The sequence below is a fragment of the Lolium rigidum genome, chromosome 5, assembly GCF_022539505.1.
Source record: "Lolium rigidum isolate FL_2022 chromosome 5, APGP_CSIRO_Lrig_0.1, whole genome shotgun sequence".
Lineage (NCBI taxonomy): Eukaryota > Viridiplantae > Streptophyta > Magnoliopsida > Poales > Poaceae > Lolium > Lolium rigidum.
The window spans coordinates 266,974,437-266,997,485 of record NC_061512.1 but is presented as its reverse complement, the minus strand read 5'-3'; the positions used below and the strand labels follow the sequence as shown (position 1 = coordinate 266,997,485).

At 47.1% G+C, this 23,049-nt stretch overlaps 2 protein-coding genes across 3 annotated transcripts; one reads left to right on the top strand and one right to left on the bottom strand.

Moving 5' to 3' along the window:
• Positions 1-4,287: 4,287 nt before the first annotated feature.
• Positions 4,288-8,724, top strand: LOC124651095 (GDSL esterase/lipase At5g03610-like). Of its 2 annotated transcripts, XM_047190237.1 has the most exons (4): positions 4,288-4,398; positions 4,539-4,805; positions 7,569-7,858; positions 7,944-8,724. In XM_047190237.1, exons 1-4 carry the CDS (start codon positions 4,335-4,337, stop codon positions 8,466-8,468), a joined length of 1,146 nt encoding a protein of 381 aa, XP_047046193.1. In that variant the 5' UTR covers positions 4,288-4,334; the 3' UTR covers positions 8,469-8,724. The 2 variants fall into 2 exon arrangements, with proteins under 2 accessions (XP_047046193.1, XP_047046192.1); XM_047190236.1 differs by having other exon boundaries at positions 4,344-4,805.
• Positions 8,725-8,784: 60 nt separating this feature from the next.
• LOC124651094 (protein HIRA) lies at positions 8,785-14,133 on the bottom strand. Its single transcript, XM_047190235.1, has 10 exons — positions 13,781-14,133; positions 12,807-13,082; positions 12,421-12,672; positions 11,915-12,312; positions 10,845-11,835; positions 10,500-10,713; positions 10,144-10,378; positions 9,895-10,017; positions 9,632-9,749; positions 8,785-9,385 (listed from the first exon to the last, which is right to left on the bottom strand). Exons 1-10 carry the CDS (start codon positions 13,886-13,888, stop codon positions 9,104-9,106), a joined length of 2,997 nt encoding a protein of 998 aa, XP_047046191.1. The 5' UTR covers positions 13,889-14,133; the 3' UTR covers positions 8,785-9,103.
• Positions 14,134-23,049: the final 8,916 nt, after the last annotated feature.

Here is a 23,049-nt window from a genome sequence, read left to right as displayed (position 1 = left end):
CGTTGCTATGCTTAGGCACGCTACTGCTACCGCTTAAGCATGCGCCTGACAGCGCTAGTACTAAATTAAGCTTAGATTACTGAAAGCAGCTTTATTAGGTTTGTGGATGACTGGGATGAGCAAAATGCATACGCCGAGCATGCGTCCCCTAAAGCTAAGATTCTGCGGCACACCTGCTTATGCGGCCGCCGACATTTTATTCCGTTCAGCCCGCCTAGAGAAGAAAAACGCCGTGTCAGGCTGTCAGGAGAACATACCCTTGGAAGTTTCTGCTACTCGGTCGCTTCTGCTGCACAGGAATTATGGTTTACACGAATATAAACGAGCACTAATCTCGTGATATATCTGAATATCTGATAGAAAAAAAATAGTCTATCTGGCACTAGGCCTTTTTTATACTTGTCATAAGGTGATATTTTTCCAATTACAAGATGGCACATTTTATTCGAAAAGGGGAACGGAGCCCAACCTCTACATGGAATGATGCATATAATTTATTTTATTATTTAAGTTGCAAAATTCAGCAACCAAACAATTTCGACCCGGAAAAGAAACCCAATGTCATGTGCCTCTCGATAATAACTCACAACCGCTAACCCTATAGTAAAAGATGTAAACAAATGTAAATTACACAGCTTTGTAGGCTAAGCCTTCAAGGACAAAATGCCGCATGTGCACCCATGGTGGCGAGTCCAACCATAATTCGACCACGGAATTTTCATCCCCAAAACTAAACTTCGATCCACCACCTTTAGCAAGAACACAACACCCATGCATGTCAACAAAGACTGATCAAAGATTTTATGTGTTTTTAAAGGAGGGAAACCCCTACGATAGTTTTTTTAAATAATAAAAACCCAAATCCGCATCGATAGGGACTTGAATCTAGGTGGTACGGGTTGTACATTCACTTTCCAAACCAAGTGCTACCTAGCGTCACAAAAAGACAAAATCAGAAAATCCACTATTCATGCTGATTTTCTCTTTTTTGTTTCTCACTGTCCATGTCGAGTTTGGATATGAAATTTTGTGATGATGTAGGGACATGCTTCATGAGCACTCACAATTTTTTGTATAATTTTTTAGCACATATAAAAATACGTTTTTTGTATGATATCATGGTATCATCTAAAGGGTGGTATCACTTGATATGTTCTCATCGGGAGAACATATCTAGGAAAGTGTGAACGAACATTCGTGCAATCCTGCCAGCCGAAGGATGGAGGAGGGAGTCGAGTTAATGCAGCGCAGCATGTGGCCCACCCGGCAGCCAGCCATGTACGAGGCATGCATATGGTGGGCCGGCCGGCTGACGAGAGAGGAATGGGCCGCTCGTTTCGGCAGCGGTTGGCCGTTCGAGAGGATGCCATTGATACCGTAACCATACCACAGGTGACAGGTGGCCCTCCCTGTTACACGAAAATAGAGCCAAAAAGACATGTCTTGCATACGTATATACGCTCCTGGCTTCCGAGTCCTGCCCATTCCATGTAGATACACACGAATTCAATAAAAGCAAAAGGAATCGAACGACATGGCGTAGAGTATTGACCTTGTATGCATATTCTCCAGATATACATCATGTGTACGTACGTGTCTACACCGGCAGGAGGGGTCCATTGGTTCGAGTTTGAGTTTGAGTTCCAGAGAACGGAAGTATGGACGTGTATAATGATCAGTCTAATGAAACTAACTTAATTATATATTTTTTTGTATAAAGCGAACACATTAGTATTAGTATTTCAAATTTAACAATTGCAGATGCCATCTGCACCAAAATGTTGTTCAAAGCCATCAACAATGCACATAACCAAGAAAAAGAAAGAAATATAAAACAATGACCCGTCGTGAGTGATGAAACATTTGCAACAACAACACTCTAACCACCACCGAAAACAAAGAGATTGCCCAAAGCAAGGCCTCTTACAAGGAAACAAAGCACAAGCAATCAAGCATTGTTATTGCTCAATGGAAGATCTTGGACTTTCACTCTGGAGAAAGTTCAAGTTCACATAACAATCTCTTCAGCAAGGCCATAACCAGGTACAACCAATGAAATCCACACCTTATGCTTTTACCCTGAAACTCATTACTCGATACTTGAGGAGCACCACTAAAAATGTAGTCCACCGGTGTTGTCATCCCCTTTTGCCAATGTCGATGTTGCAAGTCACCAAACATTTGACACATAGGACGAACCTATGTAGCAATTCTTCATCGCAACCAAATCACCTCTCTGCCATGACTTTCTCCACCTCTGCCAATATCATGTAAATCTATAATTAGATATGTCCTATGGCACCGATAAGAAAGCGAAACTTCGTGACATGCCGTCATGAAGCCTCACTGGCTGAAGATAAGGGCGTGCATGGACATATTGATTCTCTCTAGATATCACATGGCGCCATCCGCAAGTTGGCGGAAATGTCCGAGAGGAAGATTAGAACTCATAGACATCTAGATCGACGAGGCCGACATGAAGTAGACCATAGACTTGGCACTTGAAAATCAGCAAGGCTAAACCACCTTTATTCAAAATGCATGCACCACACCCTCTAGCCGCAACCTACACGGGTCGGAAGTTCACGCGCAAATGCTGAACTACGGCCAGATGAACCCGTTGCGCACCCACCTCGAAAGTCGTAGCAGCACAACCTCTGCCATGCGCTGTCGAGCAACCCGAACCGCATAGATGACCGATTTGGGTGGGACCCTAGATCTACATCACCAACACCTCCATACAAATAGAGCGACCATCGTTGTGCCTCATCGAGGAAGGAGAACAATGCAACCACCTCGACCAGGGAGCTCTGTCCCGGCTACCACGCTTTAATGAGAGGTACTCACGCCGCCAAATTCGTGCTTGTGCGATGTCGCCACCATCTGCAATCCCGCCACCTTTGACATTGGGGCCCGCCACCACAGACAAAGTCGGCGGCAGCGGAGGCAAGGAACTCCTTTGCTGGCGCTAGGGCTCGCCCTGGTGCCGCCCTCGTGGGTGAGATGGGAGTTGCAGGTGGCGACTTGGAGGAGCATTTGATTTAGATAGGTTGGTGTCATAGTAGTTGCAGGTGACGACTTGGAGGATCCACACGGGTCTTGCAGGTGGCGAGTTAGTTCTAAGTTAGATGATATTATTGAATATTAGTTGTAAGCTATGACTAGCACAAATCATAGAGCAAGCTAGGACCACCCAGTGTGACATTTAGACGAGATTTATACGGATAGAGGCTTAATGTGTGGAATGCCTGACTTCTTCGTTTGGAATCCATTCTGTTATCTCAAGGGCCGGATGAATTTCGTTGAAACTTATAATCCAATGAGAAGTTCACAGTAAGTTTGTTATACAATGCAATTATCCAAACTGGCATTACAATTGATAAGAACAAGAAGATCTGGAAGATGAAAATACCGCTAAAAATTAAAATTCTGGATCGTATTTACGTCGAGGGGTAATCATAACAAAGATAATCTTCTGAAACGGAATTGGCTTGGGAGTACTAAGTGTGAGTATTAAGTGTGTATTCTGTCATCACAATGAGACATGTATGTACACGCATCCAAGTAGCTTCAGATCAGTATTCTCCGACTAGTGTAACCAATATCTTTTGGAATTAGCTTCATGGTATTGATCACATGTTTAGAACGCTTATTAGGGTGGGAGCGCTTGCCGGTATATGGTCGCTATGGCTATGCAGAAATGACAAAGTTTTAAGTGATAAAAATTGTTCCCTTTGCAGGTTATATACAGATGCACCGCTATTGTCCGTTCGTGGTCTACGCTGCAGAGAGTGGAGAATCGAAACATCTTTAAGATACAATGAGGGATACTTTTTTCCTACATGAGCGGTAGCATAATCTACTGATTGGGCCACCAACATCATCTGAGGCGTTCTACATTTGCTCATGATTGATATGTAGTTCGGCTTTGTCATATTTTTGAGATTTTCTGAGACTCACGAACGGTTGTATGCATCTTAGCTATGAGATCGGGTGTAATTGCTTGATCAAGTAATAAAGCGGCCATTTTCGAGAAAAAAAATCTAATGGTTGAAGCATATTTTCAGTTACAACTCAGGTTACAATTAAAAAAATCTTAGTTGCAATTTGACCTGCAACTCATACCTACACGGTGGACTGAGCATTAATTTAATCCGGCGGTAGAGACTTAGCGAAACTGTGTTGAAGTATTTCTTTGGTATCCATGGTGCGTACGTGTATATAAATAACAGAGCTAGCTTCCCCGTCCCGTCACACCACCACAAAGCCGCAGCAGCAGGGAGACCGACAGGCGAAGCGACGCCCGCCACACCTCGAGCGCGCGCGGGCACAGCATGGACCACCATCGGCGCCGGAGCCGCAGCCTTCCATCCATGGCCGCCGCCCGAGCGCTTCTCTGTAAGCTAGCCAATGGACACACATGCTTACCATTTATTGCCCAGCTAACCACGCGCGGGCGCTCTCTCTCCAACTCTCTGCCTCTCTGTCGTCTCTCTCTGCAACACGTTCATTAACTCTGCTCTGGTGCACTCATCAAGGTCTCGCGATACTGGTGGTGTTGCCGTCTGCGGCGTCGGCGGCGGCCTCGCCGGCGGACGGCTGCAAGAGCGAGCGGGGGAGCGGCGGCGGCAGGAGGAGGAAGCACGAGCCGCTGTGGGTGTTCGGCGACTCGTACGCGGACACGGGCAACCTGGGGGACCTGGGCCGGGAGCTCACCCACTCGTGGTACAGCCCCTACGGCGAGACCTTCCCGCGCCGCCCCGCCGGCCGCTTCTCCGACGGCCGCGTCCTCACCGACTTTGTCGGTAAGCTGCTACCTCCATAATCTTTACTATAAGCCTTGCTCCTGAAATCTTTACTTTGCTGGACTGGTACTAGTGCATACACGTCCATATGGCACATGGTGCTCGCCGGAGATGTTGACGATGGTGGTAGGATTAAATTCGTGTACAGCGTGTTAGTTGGTCGTTGCTTCGTCCAAGCGAGTCCGACATACAGCTAGATCGATCAATGGCCGAATTGAAGCGGGCGATGGGGACGGAAGGGATCGCATTAATTCATGGCTGCCCGATTCAGTTCGATGCGTGCATATGCGAGCCGAGCCGACTGGTGCAGCCTGCCTGATGTAGTTAACCCATGCAATCGATCGATGCACCACAAAATATCCCAAGTGAAGACTACAGTTTCAAGTTTCTAAAAAATCTTTTTTTAAATGCAACTACTTTGGAGAGATGGTGTTGTGGAGCTAACCATGTGGAATTTCAACTTCAGTGTCAAATTCGTTTAAGAGACAAGAAAAAACCCAAATTCAGCAATGAATAGTGTCAACATCACTATTCAAGATGATTGCTTATTTATGAATAAGGCATACGCCGTGTTTGAAAACGAATTTTGACCAAAAAATGGAGCAAAAATATCTCGATTATATGGTACATATTTGATATTATTAGATTCATAGGAAAACCACTTTCTAATGATATTAATGCGATATCCAATATTTTTTATATACATGATTTAATTTTTTGGTTAGAGACAAACTTTGAGAACGTGCATGGATAATTCATTGAAATTGAGGTAGTATGAGTTCGAACTCCAAATTTCACATTTATATACAACATCGTCTCTCTATTTTTTTTTTTACTTTAAGCTCTCTCTTATTCGGCAAACAATTCTGTAAATTTCGAAACCGCAATGGTTTTCACAGAATTTTCATTGTAACTTTGTTTTATCACGGGATACTTTCTCTGGATGCGCAAGCCCAATGAGTGTACCACTGCATTTCTATAACTATGTTGTAGAAGGAAAAAAAGGCAAGATTGGCCGACAGGTAACAAACTATTTTCACAGTTTCTAGCTTGGTCAGGACAGTACGACGGGATCACCTCATCCTATGCTGCGTTGCCGAGACCGGCAAAATGGCCTGCTCACATCACATGTAGCCATTTTTCATGTGTACCGATCGAAACCAACATAGCACACATGCATATGCATGCCTAATTTTCTGCACGTGTGTTTCACCTACTCATCTCCTTGATCCAACATGTATATGTACATACATAATACATTGATACAAATTATTAAATTAAATATACTACCCCCTTCGATTCATAATAAGTATTGTGGTCTTAGTTCAAATTTCTACTACTCGTGCTTAGTAAAATTCCTGACACTTTTTTTTTTGGATCGGAGGGAGTACTTTCTCCTTGAAACTTTAACACTAGTAGTAGTCCAATCAGATGAGCTAGAGCTTGTCTGAAGCGCCGGCAGGGCCTTTCACAATCAGACCGACGTTTTTGTTGCAAACACACCAAGTAGGCTAGGGTGGGTGTGCGTTCCAATCAGTCACTATCCCTTGCAAATTATCTGATACTACTAGACAGTATCAGGGTACTCTTGCAAACAGAAACACTAGCTAGCACGCATGCATCTTAAAACGATCAAATCTCGAATTTGGTATCTCATATTGCTCGAACGACCTGCACCTAGTGCCAAGTTAGTCCATTCATGGCATAGTGGCAAGTTAATCCATTGATGAAATTCAATGTTCAAAAGTTGGGCTGATTAATCGTGAATCGTGGCGTGAGAGGTCAGATTATAACATATCGGCTTGATTTCTCTCCTAGACCGATATACCGGCGTGATAGCTGATATTTCAGAGGACGTGGGCATAGCCCAGTGGTTGGGGTCGCAGTGGCGCACCCCAACGACCAGAGTTTGAATCCTGTCAGGAACGAATTTCTGGAATTCTCACGCTGAGGTCCCGCTTCTACTATATCATTTAGTGTCTAGTTTCTCCTAGCACTAATTCATTTTTTTTTATAGCTGATATTTCAGCCGAGATAATTTCTCCACTTATCGGTCTAGCCATTTATCGGTCTTACAAAAAAAAATCGGCCAATAGTCTTGTAGAAGTGTACATTTGCTTGAATTTTACCACTTTTGTTGATTCATAGGCAATGAATCAAGGTAACACTTCTGTCCAACGATCCAGTGTTGTTTTTCTTTTCATAGCATATTCAAGATTCAAGAACTTTTAGTGCCAGAAACTTGGGATTTACAAAAAACTAGTCGATCGATAAAATTGTTTAATCGACCGATATGTGATATATCTGTAATCTGAGACCGACAAAGCAGTTAGCGATAAACGATTTCTTGAACAATGATGAAATTTGTGATCTAAAACGTCTATTCCAGCTTGGAAAAATAATGTGCATGTACCTAGATCTTTCTCGTACTGACTGATCGTGGTAGCATGTGTGCCACATATTATAATTAACCGAAAGTGTCAAAAGGCTGGCAAATCTGAATCTGTTAACTACTCCTAGTAATATAAGTACATCCATGTCAGTCAGACAGAGGAATGTATGTCGGATCGATATTCCACCTACCCTTTGCCATTTTTTCCATGTCAGTCAGACATCAAGGCGCAAAGCTAGATCAGCCAGTACTACATCATATAATACACATTATACAGTTTGTTAATATTTCATACTGACACTAGGTACCATAAGTATATTTCTACAGGCTAACTTTGTTCTGTTCTGTTTTGTTTTGCTTGTTCGATGCAGCCTCGGCGCTGGGGATGCCGACCCCGGTGGCGTACAAGGGGCGGCGTCGCGCGTCACGCGACAAACTCGCGCGCGGCATGAACTTCGCCGTGGGCGGCGCCGGCGTGCTCGACACGGGCAACTTCCAGCGAAACATCAGCGCCCAGATCGACCTCTTCCAGGCCATGCAGAAGCAGCGGCGGCGAGGCTGCGCCCGCGTCGCCGGCAACAACAACAACACCGGGACGGCGCTCGTGGTCGTCTCCGGCAACGACTACGCCTACGCCGCCGACAAGGACAACGGCACCAGCGTACGCATCCAACGAATACTCCTAGCTACTCTCAACGTCTGAAACTTTTCTGCATTCATGACACCTATGTGCTCCGTGTATGCAGGCTGCGATCGCGTACATCCCGACGGTGGTGCGCGAGCTGGGGTACCAGCTCCGGCGGCTGCGCGACGAGGTCGGGATGGGGCGGGTCGTCGTGACCAACCTGCACCCGATGGGGTGCACGCCGGTCTTCACCCGCCCGCTCAACTACACCGGCTGCGACCCGCTGGCCAACGCCGGCGCCGCCCAGCACAACGCGGCGCTCGCCTTCGTGCTCGCCGCTCTCGACCCCGCCAACGCCACCTTCCTCCTCCTCGACGTCCACACCCCCTTCGCCGCCATCCTCCTCAACGACGACAGAGACAACAAGAACAGCCGTGGGTTCACAAGCACGCTGCGGCCGTGCTGCGAGAGCTTCACCCCTGACGGCTACTGCGGCGAGCAAGACGAGAACGGCACGCGGCAGTACGCGCTCTGCGACGACCCCCGGCGCTACTTCTACTGGGACGATGTTCACCCGACGCAGGCCGCCTGGGCCACCGTCGCCGCCACCTTCAAGGCAACCGTCAAGAGCTTCATGTCCACCTGACACGGCCGTGGTTTTGGACGACAAAAGCTACGCAGTAGAACTAACCAACACCCATGTCCTCTTCTCTCCAGTAGTCTCTGCTTCACCTGAAACATCGTCTTGGCAAAATACAAGATCTGTTTCATTTGCAATTTACCAGCAACTTTTGTACCTTCTCCCCTTTTTTCTCTCATGTGTATGCTGCATAAAACCTGCAACTTTTCATTTCTTTCCTGGCAATGAATGGGCATAGGCAGAGCCAGCATCGAATTCTTGACTTCTAGCAATCCACCAACACACCAGTGAATGCATCGAAAACGATGTAAATGCACCACGAAAGGACCAAAATGAGCTTAAGTTCATCAGACCATCTACAGATGTACGGTTACATGATCATCAGGCGACCTCGCTTTCTCTCTACTATTACACTCGCGTTACAGGCTTACAGCGAACCGGTTACGGTGTGCCACCGAGGCCACCTCGACGAACAAGGGGGGAAACTACCAACTACAAGCAGAAAATCAAAACAACCATGGGCGAGAAGTTCTCAAAATAAGACATGCTGTATGCGCTTCACTCCTATGCTTACCGAGGGTCAGTAAATAAACCTCCAGCGGCTGGACTGGAGAATGGCAGACACACTAGGAAGGAGTTTGCTATGTGGCAGCGGCGTCCTTGGCTTCTGGAGGTATCACGTCCATCTTGTCAACATCTGCGGCGTCCTTGGTTTCTGTTGCTGGAGGTGTCACGTCCATCTTGTCAGCGGTGTCTTTGGCTTCGGTTGCTGGAGGTGTCACGTCCATCTTGTCAACGTTTGCATCAGCCCCTTCATACTCCGACAAGAGGTCCATGAACTCGTTCAGCAGCCGCTGGACCTTGCGGTTCGTCGCCATCGAAGGAAGTATATCTTCCCTAAGAAGCTTGTGTTTCTTCATTCCCTGCAGAATGGCATTCAGCAAGTTTACAGACCGAAGTGGGCAAGGAATATCATAGCTATTATGTCGTAAATTCAAGGTTTTCTAGCTCTTCGGGTTATGGAGAGAATGAATTAAATAGTGAAGGTTAAATAATCTGCTTTCGGTGGATCTCATTTGTGTCTGTGGATGAACTAATAGCAATTAATGTAAACTACCAGTCTAAGATATAACTTAGTGCCATGGCATTTAACAGACAAAGAGCCTTACAAGCACATCAGGATCCCATGATGGATTCTTAGCATCAGTAGATGCAGCATCAACCATGGCAATGGGAGGACCAAGAAAGCTCTCACAGACTTCACGTAGACGAGATTCGTCTGCTTCTCTGCAGGTGCAAGAAGCATTTCAGCAAACCATAAATAAAGCATACTTCAGTGAACCGATAAAGTGCATGCTTGCAGAAGACACTAAGAAAAGTATATAAAGCAGATTCTTTACAGTAGATGCTGATCATAATGTAATGAGCTAACCTTGCCAAAAACCTTATGTAGGATAGGAGGTGTTGGCGATATTCTTGTGAAGACTTCAAAGCCAACGAAGCCGCTAGCTGGGTCTCGAGATGGGCACGTGTCTGCACCCCATCATCAGTAACCCTGAGGTGGAAACAGTGACACTATTTAGGGCAAACTCTGGTATCATGTAGTGAAATAGGCACTGGCTTGTCATCGAAATTAATTCCAAACAACTACAAGACTCACAACCCAAAGGAGCTTCCATACCTGCTCCACATAGGCTTTCTAGCCATGAACTTTCCTATGTCGATCTGCAACTTCCCTAGCTCTCCACCTTGAGTCGAACTAAACGAGCTAGAAAAATTCGATCCAGGAAAGCAATCGTCGGCGATCCTCAGCCAGCACTTCATGCTCATGTCATAGAGGAAAGCATGTCGGTTGACAAGGACAACCAAGGGTGAACCACATCTTGAGAATGCGGCAGATATAATCTTTACTGTACCTGTCATCATGTTACAGAAGCAAGAACGAATTCATTCAAAGAGCCAATGTGCAGAAAACACTAATAACTGAGATGCAGCTAGCAAAAGTGAACTGATGACTTGGTGTTAATATTTATTTACCGGCATCTTTTGCTGATGATGTGTCGTCTGGAGAGGCAACCAGAGATGCCAAAGAATCTTGCAGAATGCACGTCCTGTTATAGAGGTCCCATATGTACATCAACCCTCTTCTTGTTACAAGAAGCAGTTTCCAGCAGTCATCACAATCTATGAAAACGGCAGATGAGCCCATCATCATCGCTGGCATCGCTCTCATTCCACATCTTGTGTAAACCTAATCAAACCGGGAAAAAATCGAAAGGATAGTTTAGGACTACTCTGTTGTCAGGAAAACGAAAGCATGCAAATGGATGAAACCAACAAAAGGTACATCAGAAACTAGATTAGAGGATAGTACTATTTTACCTGCAGGCAACCGTCTTCGCAGCCAACTGCCCAGAAGTTTGCATTACCAGCCAAGACAGTAACTTTTCCAGCGATGCGGTCCGACCAAAGAGTTTCCTTTTCTCTTGAACATTTAATCTCAGTTTCTTTTGTTGAGAATGACCCACCGACTCCAACCATGTCACCTGCAGAGCGTTCTACTGGCTTTGCTTCAAGGCAGACAGGCAACGAACCCTCATTTTCCTTCTTATTGTGTACAGTAATAGAAAGCACAGAAGAGGAGGCCAGCGAGCCTGGAAGTACAGATCCGGTGTGTTCAACACTCAACCTTCCATCACTACCAGCATTGGCGGAAGCCTTTTGAATGACAAGACTCTCGCTAATGTTGGCTCTCGCTGTGATGCCAGTGCGTCCGTAGTTATTACAATTATTACCAGCAGTACTGTAGGATGATCTTATTCCGTTCTCTCCAGGGCGCATCCGCTGATCTAGGGGTGAGAAATCAACAGCCTGATTCTGAGAACGGTTGGAAATGTTTTCCTGGCCAGAAGGAAACCCAACTGCCTCAGGTATTATTCTTTTCCGACCATCAGGACGTCGGTACTCCCTTTGTTTCACTGGACTAGATATTCGGGTAACTTTGGTGGTGTCATCAGCCGCTGTTTTCTTCTCTTCTTCAGGTAGAGGTTCAGGAGCTTTCTGAATTTGCACAGCTGGAGTTGGTGGTTTGGGTACGTCTGCAGGAACTTTTGGGGGCACTTGAAATTGCTGGACAGCGGCGGGTGTTCCCTTCTTCCCAGCCAATTGCTTCACCGATGCTTCTTCTAGCAGCAGTTGTGCAGGGCTTTCAGCTAGATTTGATTGCCTCCCTCTAACATCACCATATCTACTCCTCTTCAGTTCATCCAGTTCAGAATCACTTAGCCTGTACCCGAGCTCCTTTGCTTCGAAGTGAAAGGTGGCAACTGATCCATCCAGAGAGCAGGCAAAAAGTGAATAACCATCCGGGCTCCTGTCAGCAATAAAGAGGTTCCACCGTGAGCCAAATACATGTCGACAGTGGTTATATATGTAAGCTTTAAGTGACTTACCAAGATAAATCAACCACACTTTGAGAGAAGAAATGCTTAGCAACAAACAATGGCCGGGCACCTGCTGTCGTCCAAACAGTAATTGTCCGGTCTTGACTTCCGATAGCAATAATATTGTATGGTTGCTGTTCTTTTGCTGATGTTTTTGATGCTCCATTGGCCCACCCAGCTGGTGCAGCCTTTGCATCTTGACCAGTAGCTAAATGCTTACGGAACATCGAATGATTAAACTTCACCACAACCACAGGCGCGTTATGTCCAAGAAAGTCAAATGTTGCAGACCACTCGCCCCGTTCAAGCACCGGGGCTGAGTGCCTAGGTTTCTGGAAACCATGAGTCGTAGTTATGAAGTGGCCACAGGGCGACCAAGCAAGCCGCCTAAAAAATGTCGAACCAAGCTGGGAAACACAGAGAAGTAATATTATTCAGTAAGAAAGGCTTTTCTGCAAAGACATGTCTGATGCGCAAACAGTAAATTAATAAAAATGATATGAAACATAACATACAGATTTTGACCAATGGCCTTCGGTCTTGTGAGCAAGACTCCAGTCACTTGTACGCCATATGATAACCGTCTTGTCATCTGACTGGCTTGCAATAAAAGATCCAATAGGATCCCAAGTAACTCCTTTAACTAAGCTGGAATGCCCTCGCAAGACAGCAGTACAAATACCGTTGGTCATGCTCCAGATGTGAACTGTGTTGTCCAAGCTGCCGCTAGCCAGCGTCGAGTCATCAGGGGACCAATTCAGATCTACCTATTTAAACATAAGAAACAGAAACAAGTTTAATAGCGAAAGGCTAATGATCGCAGGTAAATGTTCAGAGTCTGATAATGCTTTCAAATATAGGAAAGAAAAACGGCGCGAGTGAAATTTTAGCAGATAATTACCACATCCGCAGTATGCCCTCTTAATGTCATTACAACCTTCCAATTTTCTATATCCGCAGGTTCTCCACTTCCAAACTCAGATGTACCAGAACCAGCTTTCCTTTCATGAATTAGGATAGCTTGATCGTCTGATCCTGAAGCAAGAAACCGGCCATGCTTGGCCCATCTCACACAGTTTACCGATCCAAAATGGTCTCGTACTGTTGCCAGCAATCTCTGGTTGGCATCATCGTTTTGACCGTCTTTACTTACTGACTTCATGTTCCATATGCGAACCTATTTTAACAAAAGCACGCAAATGGAGATTAGCAACATGTATAGCACAAATCAGTTAAAACAGAAAAAAAAAACATGTAGAAGAATTGATGAAAAAATCTTCAGACTTGACTGGACAACAGTTACCAACACCCACACTGTAGAATCCAACAAATATAGCACGAACGATAGGCAAATCTGTACTGAATTTTTTTACTATTAGTAAGCTACTATTTCAGAAACCAAATCAAGCACCATAAGCTTCTCTCAAATATCTCCCACTAGTAAGAAAAATGGCTAAATATTCACCTTACAGATGGTAGGCTTGAGCCCATCATTTTTCAAGCTCTGACGTGGAATAACAACAAGTTCCCAAACTTACAAAACTAACTGCGGTCGACGACAACAATGAAGCAGCACAAATCATCAGCGCCATTTGAGACAGACATAACCATGCAGGGGAATGCAGGCTCCCCAATGCCGGAAACGACAACACTGAAACTCGCAAGCTCACGCAGACGACGACACAAATGACGAGCAATGGCTACCGCTACAGAGCACACTATGTTTCCATCCACACTCGAACCACGACGCCAAACCCTGACGCAGATTTAGAGCTAAAAAAAAACCTAATCTTGGCATACCCAACCTGAAACTGTAGTGGCTGGAACTCAAATGGCACTGCAAAAAAATTCGAGCATAAGAAAAAAAAAACCAACCTTCTGGTCGCCGCCGCCCGTGGCGAAGCGGAGGCCGCTGGGCTGGATGTCGATGGAGAAGATCTGCAGCCCCTCATGGCGAACCCAGCTCGGCTTCTCCGTCAGCATCTCCGCTCCCCTCTTCTACCTCCCGCACGTCAAGCAGAGACGCCCATGCGTGCCCACCCGCCGCAGAACGCGATCCCAAACCCTAGAAATCCGCGACGAAAACCCTAACTCGGCTCCTAGGTGGGAGAACCAGGCAGCCGGCGAAGGGGAGGAGGGGCAAGGTTACAGAAGATCCGCGCCGTGGGATTTGGGCTTGGGAGGCGGCCGGAATCGGGAACGGCGGCGAGGCGGAGGGCGGCGCGGCGGCGGAGCGAAGAACACGGCGGCGGAACGAACCGCTCTCGTGTTCGTCGTGAGAGGAGAAAAAATTGAATTGAAAAAAAGAGAAACCAAATCTGAATCGAATTTAAATTTGGAAACTCGAGAGGCCAAAAAGCAGAGCGACTTGAGCGGCAGATTTCTCATCCGTGCGATGGAAGGCAGAGGATGCTTTGAGATTGGTGATGGTTCCTTTAGGTTTTTCATTCATTTATTTGCAAGCATCCAATCGATGTGCAAGGTGCATTGGTGGTTGTGGATGTGCACATTGTGGCTTGGAAGGTTCTAGAGCATTGTCAAAATTTGACAAGGAGATATAGGGATGTATTCACAATTTAAAGGCTTCCTCAACCAACCATCATCAATGTTTGCATATATTCGATAAACTATCGGAAACTTACCATAAACATGAATCATACATGATTCAAGTTGCAAAAGGGGTAGTTTTAAAATGAGTTATCTTAGCTAGGGATAATCATTTGTTCAAAACATTACCACGTTTTCATCTGAGTCTTGTTTTCTTTTGGCGGTCCTGAAAATTTTGATATAAACTAGTGAAACTTAAATCATTGATTTCACATTTGTGAAATACAAAACACAAACACAAACTCTATATTTCGAAGAAAAAAAATCGATATCCTAGCATAGTTGGTTGTTCGAAATTCACCAAGTCTATTGCTTGTCTTGTTTATCGGAGCAGTGAGGTCGTGAAGTAAACTGATGCAAACTGCAGTGTATTTCCAATCTAAGATGATTCACTTTTAGAATACATTAGAAAGAGCTCAAATTCATGTTTGAATTTTGTTCCAAAACGAGGCAACGAGAGTGGATTCCTCGGACGACGCGAACAGCCAGCTCCGATTCCTTCCTCACTCGGCTTTCAAAGGTTAGCGAGAGGGTCCACTGGGCCAGGCCTGTTTCGGTGTTCGCGGCTAAATTATTCATGGTTTGATTTCTGGGCTGGCCCATCTCTCAGCTACCCGTGGGCTCGAATACGTATTGTAGTTGGGACTAGCCCAGCAGCATCCCAACCTTTTTCTCCTCTACAAAATATATCGTCTGAATCTACAGTCAGTCTTGCACTTGCAGATGGAAAGGATACAATGCGCAGAACATTGAAAAAAAAAAGAATTAAAATTTTACAGATGTCGCACCGACTTGACCACTGAACTGTAATTATAATCTTACACAGACTAGTTAAATGCCCGTGGGTTGCTACGGCTCTTTGAGTCTTTTTTTTTTTCTCAGCATGTAAATGGATATTTTTAACATTTTAACCATTCAAGTTGAGAAGGAAAGAGCATGCAGTTTGGATTACTAAATTAAATACAATCCATTGGCACTGAAGCAAAGTATGTACTACCTCCATTTCAAGAAATAAGACGTTCTCGTTTTACGTGTTTTTTATTTTATCAAGAATTACTTCAAATAGATAAAAATTGTTTGTACGAAATTAGTATCATTAAAAAGTGATTTTTAACACGATACTAATTACATATAACATAATCAAGATTTTGTTGCTCAATTTTTATGGTCAAACTTCGCCTTGGAATGTGTGTGCGCCTTATTCCTTGAAACGGAGGTAGTATACATTAGTTATTGTATTTTGTCAGATATATGAGACGAGGTTATTTAGATACATATATATCCAAAAAAAATCTTTTAACATTGAAAATCCATCTGTGTGCAGTTTAAGTACTACATATAACTCCGAAATTTATGCATCATATAGAAGGTATATATAAGTCTAGTAAAGGAAATTCTGATTTAAATTTTAAATGGTCCTATACTCCACTTCCTATCTAGTTGGAATAAGAACACGTTTATCATGATGTAAAGGTCCATACAATAATTCTAGTTCTTGAAGCCGTTGAATTTTTTTTTCTATAAGATACTATATTTTTCCCACTATAAACCACATTAGAATAAAAAAATTGAGTAGCTACAAGAGTGAACAAAACGTTGCTAATGCCAGAGAGGAAGCAAGCGAGGCAGCACATGAGATAGATTGGAAAATCATGGAGGGCGGAAAACTTTGCTAATGACAAAGAAGGCACATTAATTATAAAATGTGGGACTGAAAGAATGCTATATTATAAAATGTGGGACTGAGAAAATTTATATCAGGAGTAAACCATTGCTATTTTTCAATGGTAAGAGAAACAGAAGAAACAATACGTATACTTGCAACTGAAAAATTCAGAACTCGTGCTAAAATATCCTGCACGATTACCTGTTACTATATTGTAATTTGATGAATATCACATTTTTTCAACCCTGCTCTTGCGGACTGTTCTTCCTAGGATTTGCGTGACAAATGCTAAGGTTGTGTTTCCATTTTTGTTTAATCTAAGCCGACAGAGCAGGTAATGATGTGCATGTCGATCACCAAAAGAAGGTGTTTCTAGATAAGAAATGTAACAACATATTAATGTGACAGATAATTAGAATTTTATCACCTGCAAATTTGTGTTTGAATGCAAGAATAAAATCTTCATCTCTGTTGGTCGTATAAGTGCTCATGAATATTCAACTCAAGACTTAAAAAGCTTAATTCACAGGTATGCCAAAGTTATGGAGGCAAAAACATATAACTTCTCAATTCTTCACAAGTGTCCATCCTCTAAAATATTCAGGTTAATTAGAGGGCACCTAAAGTACCAACGCATAGCAACAAAAGAATTGATGTATGCAGCATAACTAAATTTAAAGCAATATAACTTCAATACACATCCGATGTAATATTTCTGACGACTAGCAAAATAAGCAATTGTTAGAGTACGTCATGGGCCTGGGCCCGTTAGTCTTATGGTTTGCTTAGGGGTCAAGTAAGCCTTGCTTGGGAGTCAAGTAAATCTCTCTATATATGGAGAGAAGATGTATCAATCTAATGAAGCAAGAATTAAGAAGGAAATTCCTTCCCTCTTGCCCGGCCGTGGGCAAAAGGCCCCCAGCCGGCCTTCTCGCGCCCTCGCAGCCCTCTCTGTCCCTCCCAAACACTAGCAGCCTCATAACACTTGGTATCAGCTTTCCCGGGTTCGATCATGTCCATCCCTCCACCGAGTTCTTCCCACCCGCCGCCGCCGCACTCCGACGTCCCAGCCGTACTCTCCCCAGCGGAGATCACTGCAGCCCTCCGCGATCTCACCACTGCTGTCCAGGAGATCCGCCTCTTCCTGGCCGGTCCCTACGGGCCGTCGCCGCCGGCGGCGCTGCTGCCGTGGCAGCCGACGCACCAGGCGGCGTCCGCCGCGATCGCCGGGCCGCTATAGCCGACGATGCTGCTGTCGTCGCCGCCACCTGACGCCGGGCTGCTGCAGTCCCCGCTGCTGTTGTCCACCATCTCCGGGCCGGGCCCTACCTTGGCGCCGGGGGTCCCTCTTCTCCAGCAGCCGACCGCCTTCTTCCCCACCGGGACGCTACAACAGCAACAGCAGCAGCTGCCGCCCTAGCAGCCTCATAACAGCAATCTTATTAATCATCTCATTATAACTGGCTAGAAAAAAAATTAGTGACGTCGACTAATACAAGAGAAGTAAGCGTATTATCCTTCTCAAGTGTATCGATAATTATACTCCCTCCGTTCCTTTCTATAGTGCCTATTGTTTTTTGGCACGGAAATTAGCGCGAGCCATTTTTCACACAAAACCCCCTAGCGATATCACAGACAAAATAGGAAACTAAAAACAGATCTCAGAAATACATGACCAGATCAGTTTCCAGATTTTCTGGACTTGACCTGATCGGTGGAAGGGGTTCTTTTCAAAAAAAAAATATAGCTTTACTCTTATATTCTGAAACAAATGCGAAAAAACAATAGGCATTATAGAAAGTAACGGAGGGAGTATGACTTGTAATGTAAGTCTGAACAAGCGGGTTGACTTGAGATAAATAGCAAACCCGATATAAAATGGCACACTATACTTACATATACGATGAGAGAATCCTAATAATTCCTTTCTTTGTATGCTTTGTTCCAATTAAATCTTCAACCAATAATGAATTCGGAATACCCTCTACGCCCATTGCTAAATCTAAATAAATAAATAGCAAATCAGATTACAACATATGACAATTTGGAATCGGGCAATCAATTCAATTTGCTGCTATCTATTTGCACACCTACAGATAACTCAGATCTGAACAAGCACATAAAAATCATGTGGCATTCCAGAAATAATATATGCCTTAAATTCCACACAAAAATCGCAAACAATAGATCTGGCGTTGATTCATTGCTCATTTGGCAGACTTCTGCATTCCCAAATTTGTTGAAACCGAAACAAATGAGCTTGTAAAGTGGTTATATTTTATTCCTCGTAAAAAGATCAGAAGCTTCATCTTGCTAACCCTTTGAAAAATGATCAAAATTTTCTCATAAGAGGACGACAGCCACAGAGAAGGTCACCTACAAGCCAAAGAAAAAAGATCAGCAGTCAAAAAATTGATGAACGCCAACATAGCATTCCGATCAAAAGCCATGGTTAACTCAAAACATTAGAAAGTTTTCAGCGATGTATGTGGTCTCCAAATCAAGTTTTACAAGCTCAAGATTTTCAGACTTGATAGCAGTAAACAAAATTGTAAATCTCTTCTCCTACATCGCGAGTGGGCGTCCAACATCAAAATATATGCCCCTACGTGTTCCAGGCGCCTGCCATCAGCTCATTACCCATGAGACTGTCATCCCGATGTACATCTGGTTGCCCAGCTATATACACCTGGCTAAAACAAACTCACCGAGCTCTCCCCTTGCCCTACTCTTCGTCAGCTTCCACGGGCGCCGCGCGGCCTGCGGCGACATCAAACGCCGAGTCCGGCCAGGAGAGTGAGACGCGCGGAGGCCGGAATATGCAGAATATGCAGCGACAGGAAGGAGATCGACATGCTCGAAGGAAGGTGCGGGCGTCCAGATGACTTTTCTTTAAATATACTCATTCTCGTTGGACATACAGGAGTAGGAATTGTTGTTTAATCAGTTGCTAGTAGAGTAGTAGTAGCAAGTTTGCTTAGCCACAAATAAAGCATGCACCTGTACGTGCATCTACCACTAGTAGTAGTTTGTTGTTAGTGTGAAACTTCTAGGTAGAGCAAGTGGGCACGAAGCAAACAAGAACCTGCAAGGCTGCAGGAGATAGACTGACAAAGATGGAAGGTGATAAGCTGCAGTGATAAGCTGAAGAATGTCAGGATAGAGTATCAGAGAAGTGCGGCTGAAATTCTCAGCTTCCACCAGTCAAGTGTTCACACTAGAGGCGTAGTACGTGAGCTGGTTTGTGTAGCTCACTAGTAGTATAAATAGCCCCCCATTGTATCAGTTCAAAACAAAGCAGTAACCAAGTGAGTGAAGAAAACACAGCTTCTATTGCTGCACCAAAAACTGCTCGTGTCATTCAGTTCTATTTGAGTCCGTCTGTGTGTCCACTATATGTGTGAGTAGCAACAACTCTAAGTAGTAGAGCTGTCAATTGGTATCAGAGCAACCTGGGAGATGTCGGCACCACCACCTCTCCAGCAGCGGCGTGCGTCCGCAACCCCTCCTCCGGCAAACGAGCGACGGCGATCGCCAAGTCGGGGAAGGAGCAGGGTGCGACACGGCGGGGGCGAGGTCGTGGTACAGCGGGAGGTGATCCGCGAGATGACTAGCGGCGGAGACGGCGGTACGAGCCTCGTCTTCCCGATGCTCAAGCACGGAGACTACACCAACTGGGCCATGGTGATGGAGGTGAACACCGCAAGCGGCATCGCTCCGGGACGCGATCGAGGACGCCGCGAGTCTCTCGGCGAGAGGACAAGCAGGCCTTGGCGGCCTTGCTCCGCTCCACTCCACCCGAGATGCATCCAATGCTGATCGGGAAGGGGAGCGCCAAGGCGGCGTGGGAGGCGATCAAGGTGCAGCACCAGGGCAACGATCGTGTGCGCGATTCACGCGTGCGGCGGCTGCGGACAGAATTCGAGACGATCGCCTTCAAGAACGGCGAGCGCATCGACGAGTTTGGGTTGCGCATCACGAACCTCGCCGCCACCATGCGCTCCCTCGGGGATACCTGCGATGATGAGAAGATAGTAAGGAAATTCCTCTCTGTCGTCCCAAAACAGTTTGTGCAGATCGCTTTCTCGATGGAGACGATGATGAACCCGGCCACACTCACCGTGGAGGAGGTTGTCGGACACCTTCGGGCCGTCGAGGATCGCTCGAACCCCGAGCAGGGCACCACCGCCTCCGGTGGCAGCTTGCTGGCGACGAGAAGCGGTGGGAGGACGGAAGGAGGAAGCGGCGGGGCGGCGACTGCGGCGGGAACGGTGGCGGTGGACAAGGGTGGCAAGCCACCGCCCAAGTCCTCGCTATCGCAAGGCTCCGGCAGCAACGCCGGCCGCGTAACCGCCACTATTGTGGCAGAAGGGGCACGGAAGCGCGGACCGCAAGCAAGCGGCGCGACGAAAGCTGCTGCGGCGGCGCACCGATCCCGAGACGAGAATGGCGGAAAGCAGACCTGGAGCTGCACATAGCCACTATCGTCGAGCTCGCATCTCCTGCACCGCTGGTGCAGGCCTCCTCGACATCGACCGATCCACCCGCACCGCCTACGGGGGAGCAGGTGTGTCGGTCCGATGTCGAGGAGGCCTGCACCAGCGGTGCAGAGATGCGAGCTCGACGACGCGGGCTATGTGCAGCTCGGGTCCGCTTCCGCCATTCTCGTCCCGGATCGGGTGCGCCGCCACGGCAGCTTCGTCGCGCCGCTCTTGCGCGTCGCGCTCCGGCCCCTTCTTGCCACAATAGTGGCAGTTTACGCGGTCAGCGTTGCTGCTGGAGCCTTGCGATAGCGAGGACTTGGGCGGTGGCTTGCCACCCTTTTGTCCACCGCCACCGTTCCCGCCAGAGTCGCCGCCCCGCTGCTTCGTCCTTCTGTCCTCCCACTGCTTCTCTGTCAGCAGGTGTATCTCAACGAGGAGCGCGCCCGCGTCGTGTTCAGGAGCACGGCGCACGACACTGACGCAGCGTGGTACCTCGACACGGGAGCGTCGAACCACATGACCGGCGACGACAGCGTCTTCGCCGAGCCGGGACAGAGCTCGTCTCCGGCAAGGTGCGCTTCGGCGATGGATCGGTTGTCGACATCTGCGGCCGCGGAACCGTCCTCTTCATCATCAACAACGAGCGACATCACGAGCTGGCCAGCGTGTACTGGATCCCACGGCTCAAGTCGAACATCGTCAGCATTGGGCAGCTAGACGAGCTCGGGTACCCCACCCACGTCGAGCACGGCTACATGGAGGTCCGCGATCGTGCCAAGGTCCTGATCGCCAAGGTGCCAAGGACGACGAACAGACTCTACGTGGTGCAACTCCAAATCATGCAGCCAGTGTGTCTGGCGGCGCACGCCAATGACGACGCGTGGCGCTGGCACTCACGCTTCGTCCATCAGAGCTTCGATAGCCTCGAGAAGATGTCGAGGAAGGAAGTGGTGCGCGGTCTCCCCGCCATCAGCCATGCCGAGCAGCTTTGCGAAGCCTGCATCGCGGGGAAGCACCGGCGCTCCCCATTTCCTGCAGCAACCAAGTACCGTGCCACGATGCCTCTTGAGCTCGTGCACGGTGACCTCTGCGGTCCAATCTCGCCAGCAACACCGGGAGGGAAGAAGTACTTCCTCTTGCTCGTCGACGACAACAGCCGGTACATGTGGCTGTACCTGCTCGGGTCGAAGGATGAGGCAGCTGCGGCAATTCGGCGTTTCCGGGCCGAGACGGAGAAGGAGACGCGAGCGTCCTCTCGCGCGTGCTCCGCACCGATCGGGCGGCGAGTTCACGGCGAACGAGTTCGCCGAGTGGTGCGCAGAGCATGGCGTCCAGCGTCACCTCACTGCCCCCTATTCTCCACAACAGAATGGGGTAGTGGAACGGCGGAATCAGACGATCGTTGGCGCCGTCCGGAGCATGCTCAAGGCGAAATCCGTCCCAGCTAAGTTCTGGGGAGAAGCGGCAGCAACAGCGGTGTTCGTCCTAAACAGATCCTTGACAAGGAGCCTGGAAGGGAAGACACCATTTGAAGCCTGGTATGGCAGAAAACCTAGCGTTCACTTTCTTCGCGTATTCGGCAGCAAGGCATACGCGAAGGAGACGAAACCAGGCTTGAAGAAGCTCGATGACCGCAGCCGCCCGATGGTGATGCTTGGGTATGAGGAAGGAAGCAAGGCGTATCGCTGTATGACCCGGAGAAGAAGTGCCTCCATGTCTCCCGCGACGTCATCTTCGACGAGGCCGCGAGCTGGGATTGGGGAGAGCACAATGACGGTGCCGCCACTCTCGCTGTGGAGAGTTGGACGATGTCGCAACCAACGGCAACACCGCCGGAGAAACCAGCTGAAGCAGCACCTGCATCAAGCTCTCCTTCATTGTCACCACAGGCAGCATCGGCTCCGACTGGGCCGTGATACGTCCAATTTGCATCACTATTTTATATCATAATTTGCTGTTATTCATTGATATATTTCATATTTGGAGATAATACTTATGTTATTTCATCTATTTTGCATGTTTCATGATTATTGGAGGATCGCGCACCGGAGTCGAGATTACCGCTGGAAAAAGCGCCGTCAGAATGCAATATTTCGGAAGATCAATAGTTGACGGAAATTATATGAAAAATCCTATTTTTCCAGAAGATGAAGGGAGCCAGAAATGGGAGCCGAGGGGACCCGAGGTGGTCCCACCCCATAGGCCGGCGCGGCCCAAGGCCTGGCCGCGCCGCCCTATGAGGAGGGGGCCCACAGCCCCCTCTCGCCTCCTTTTCTTCGCGTACGCCTTCGTCCCGAAAACCTAAGCTCCAGGGGTACATCGCGAAGAGCCACAGCCGCCTCTGCGGGGCGGAGAACACCGAGAGAAAAGAACTCTCCGGCAGGCTG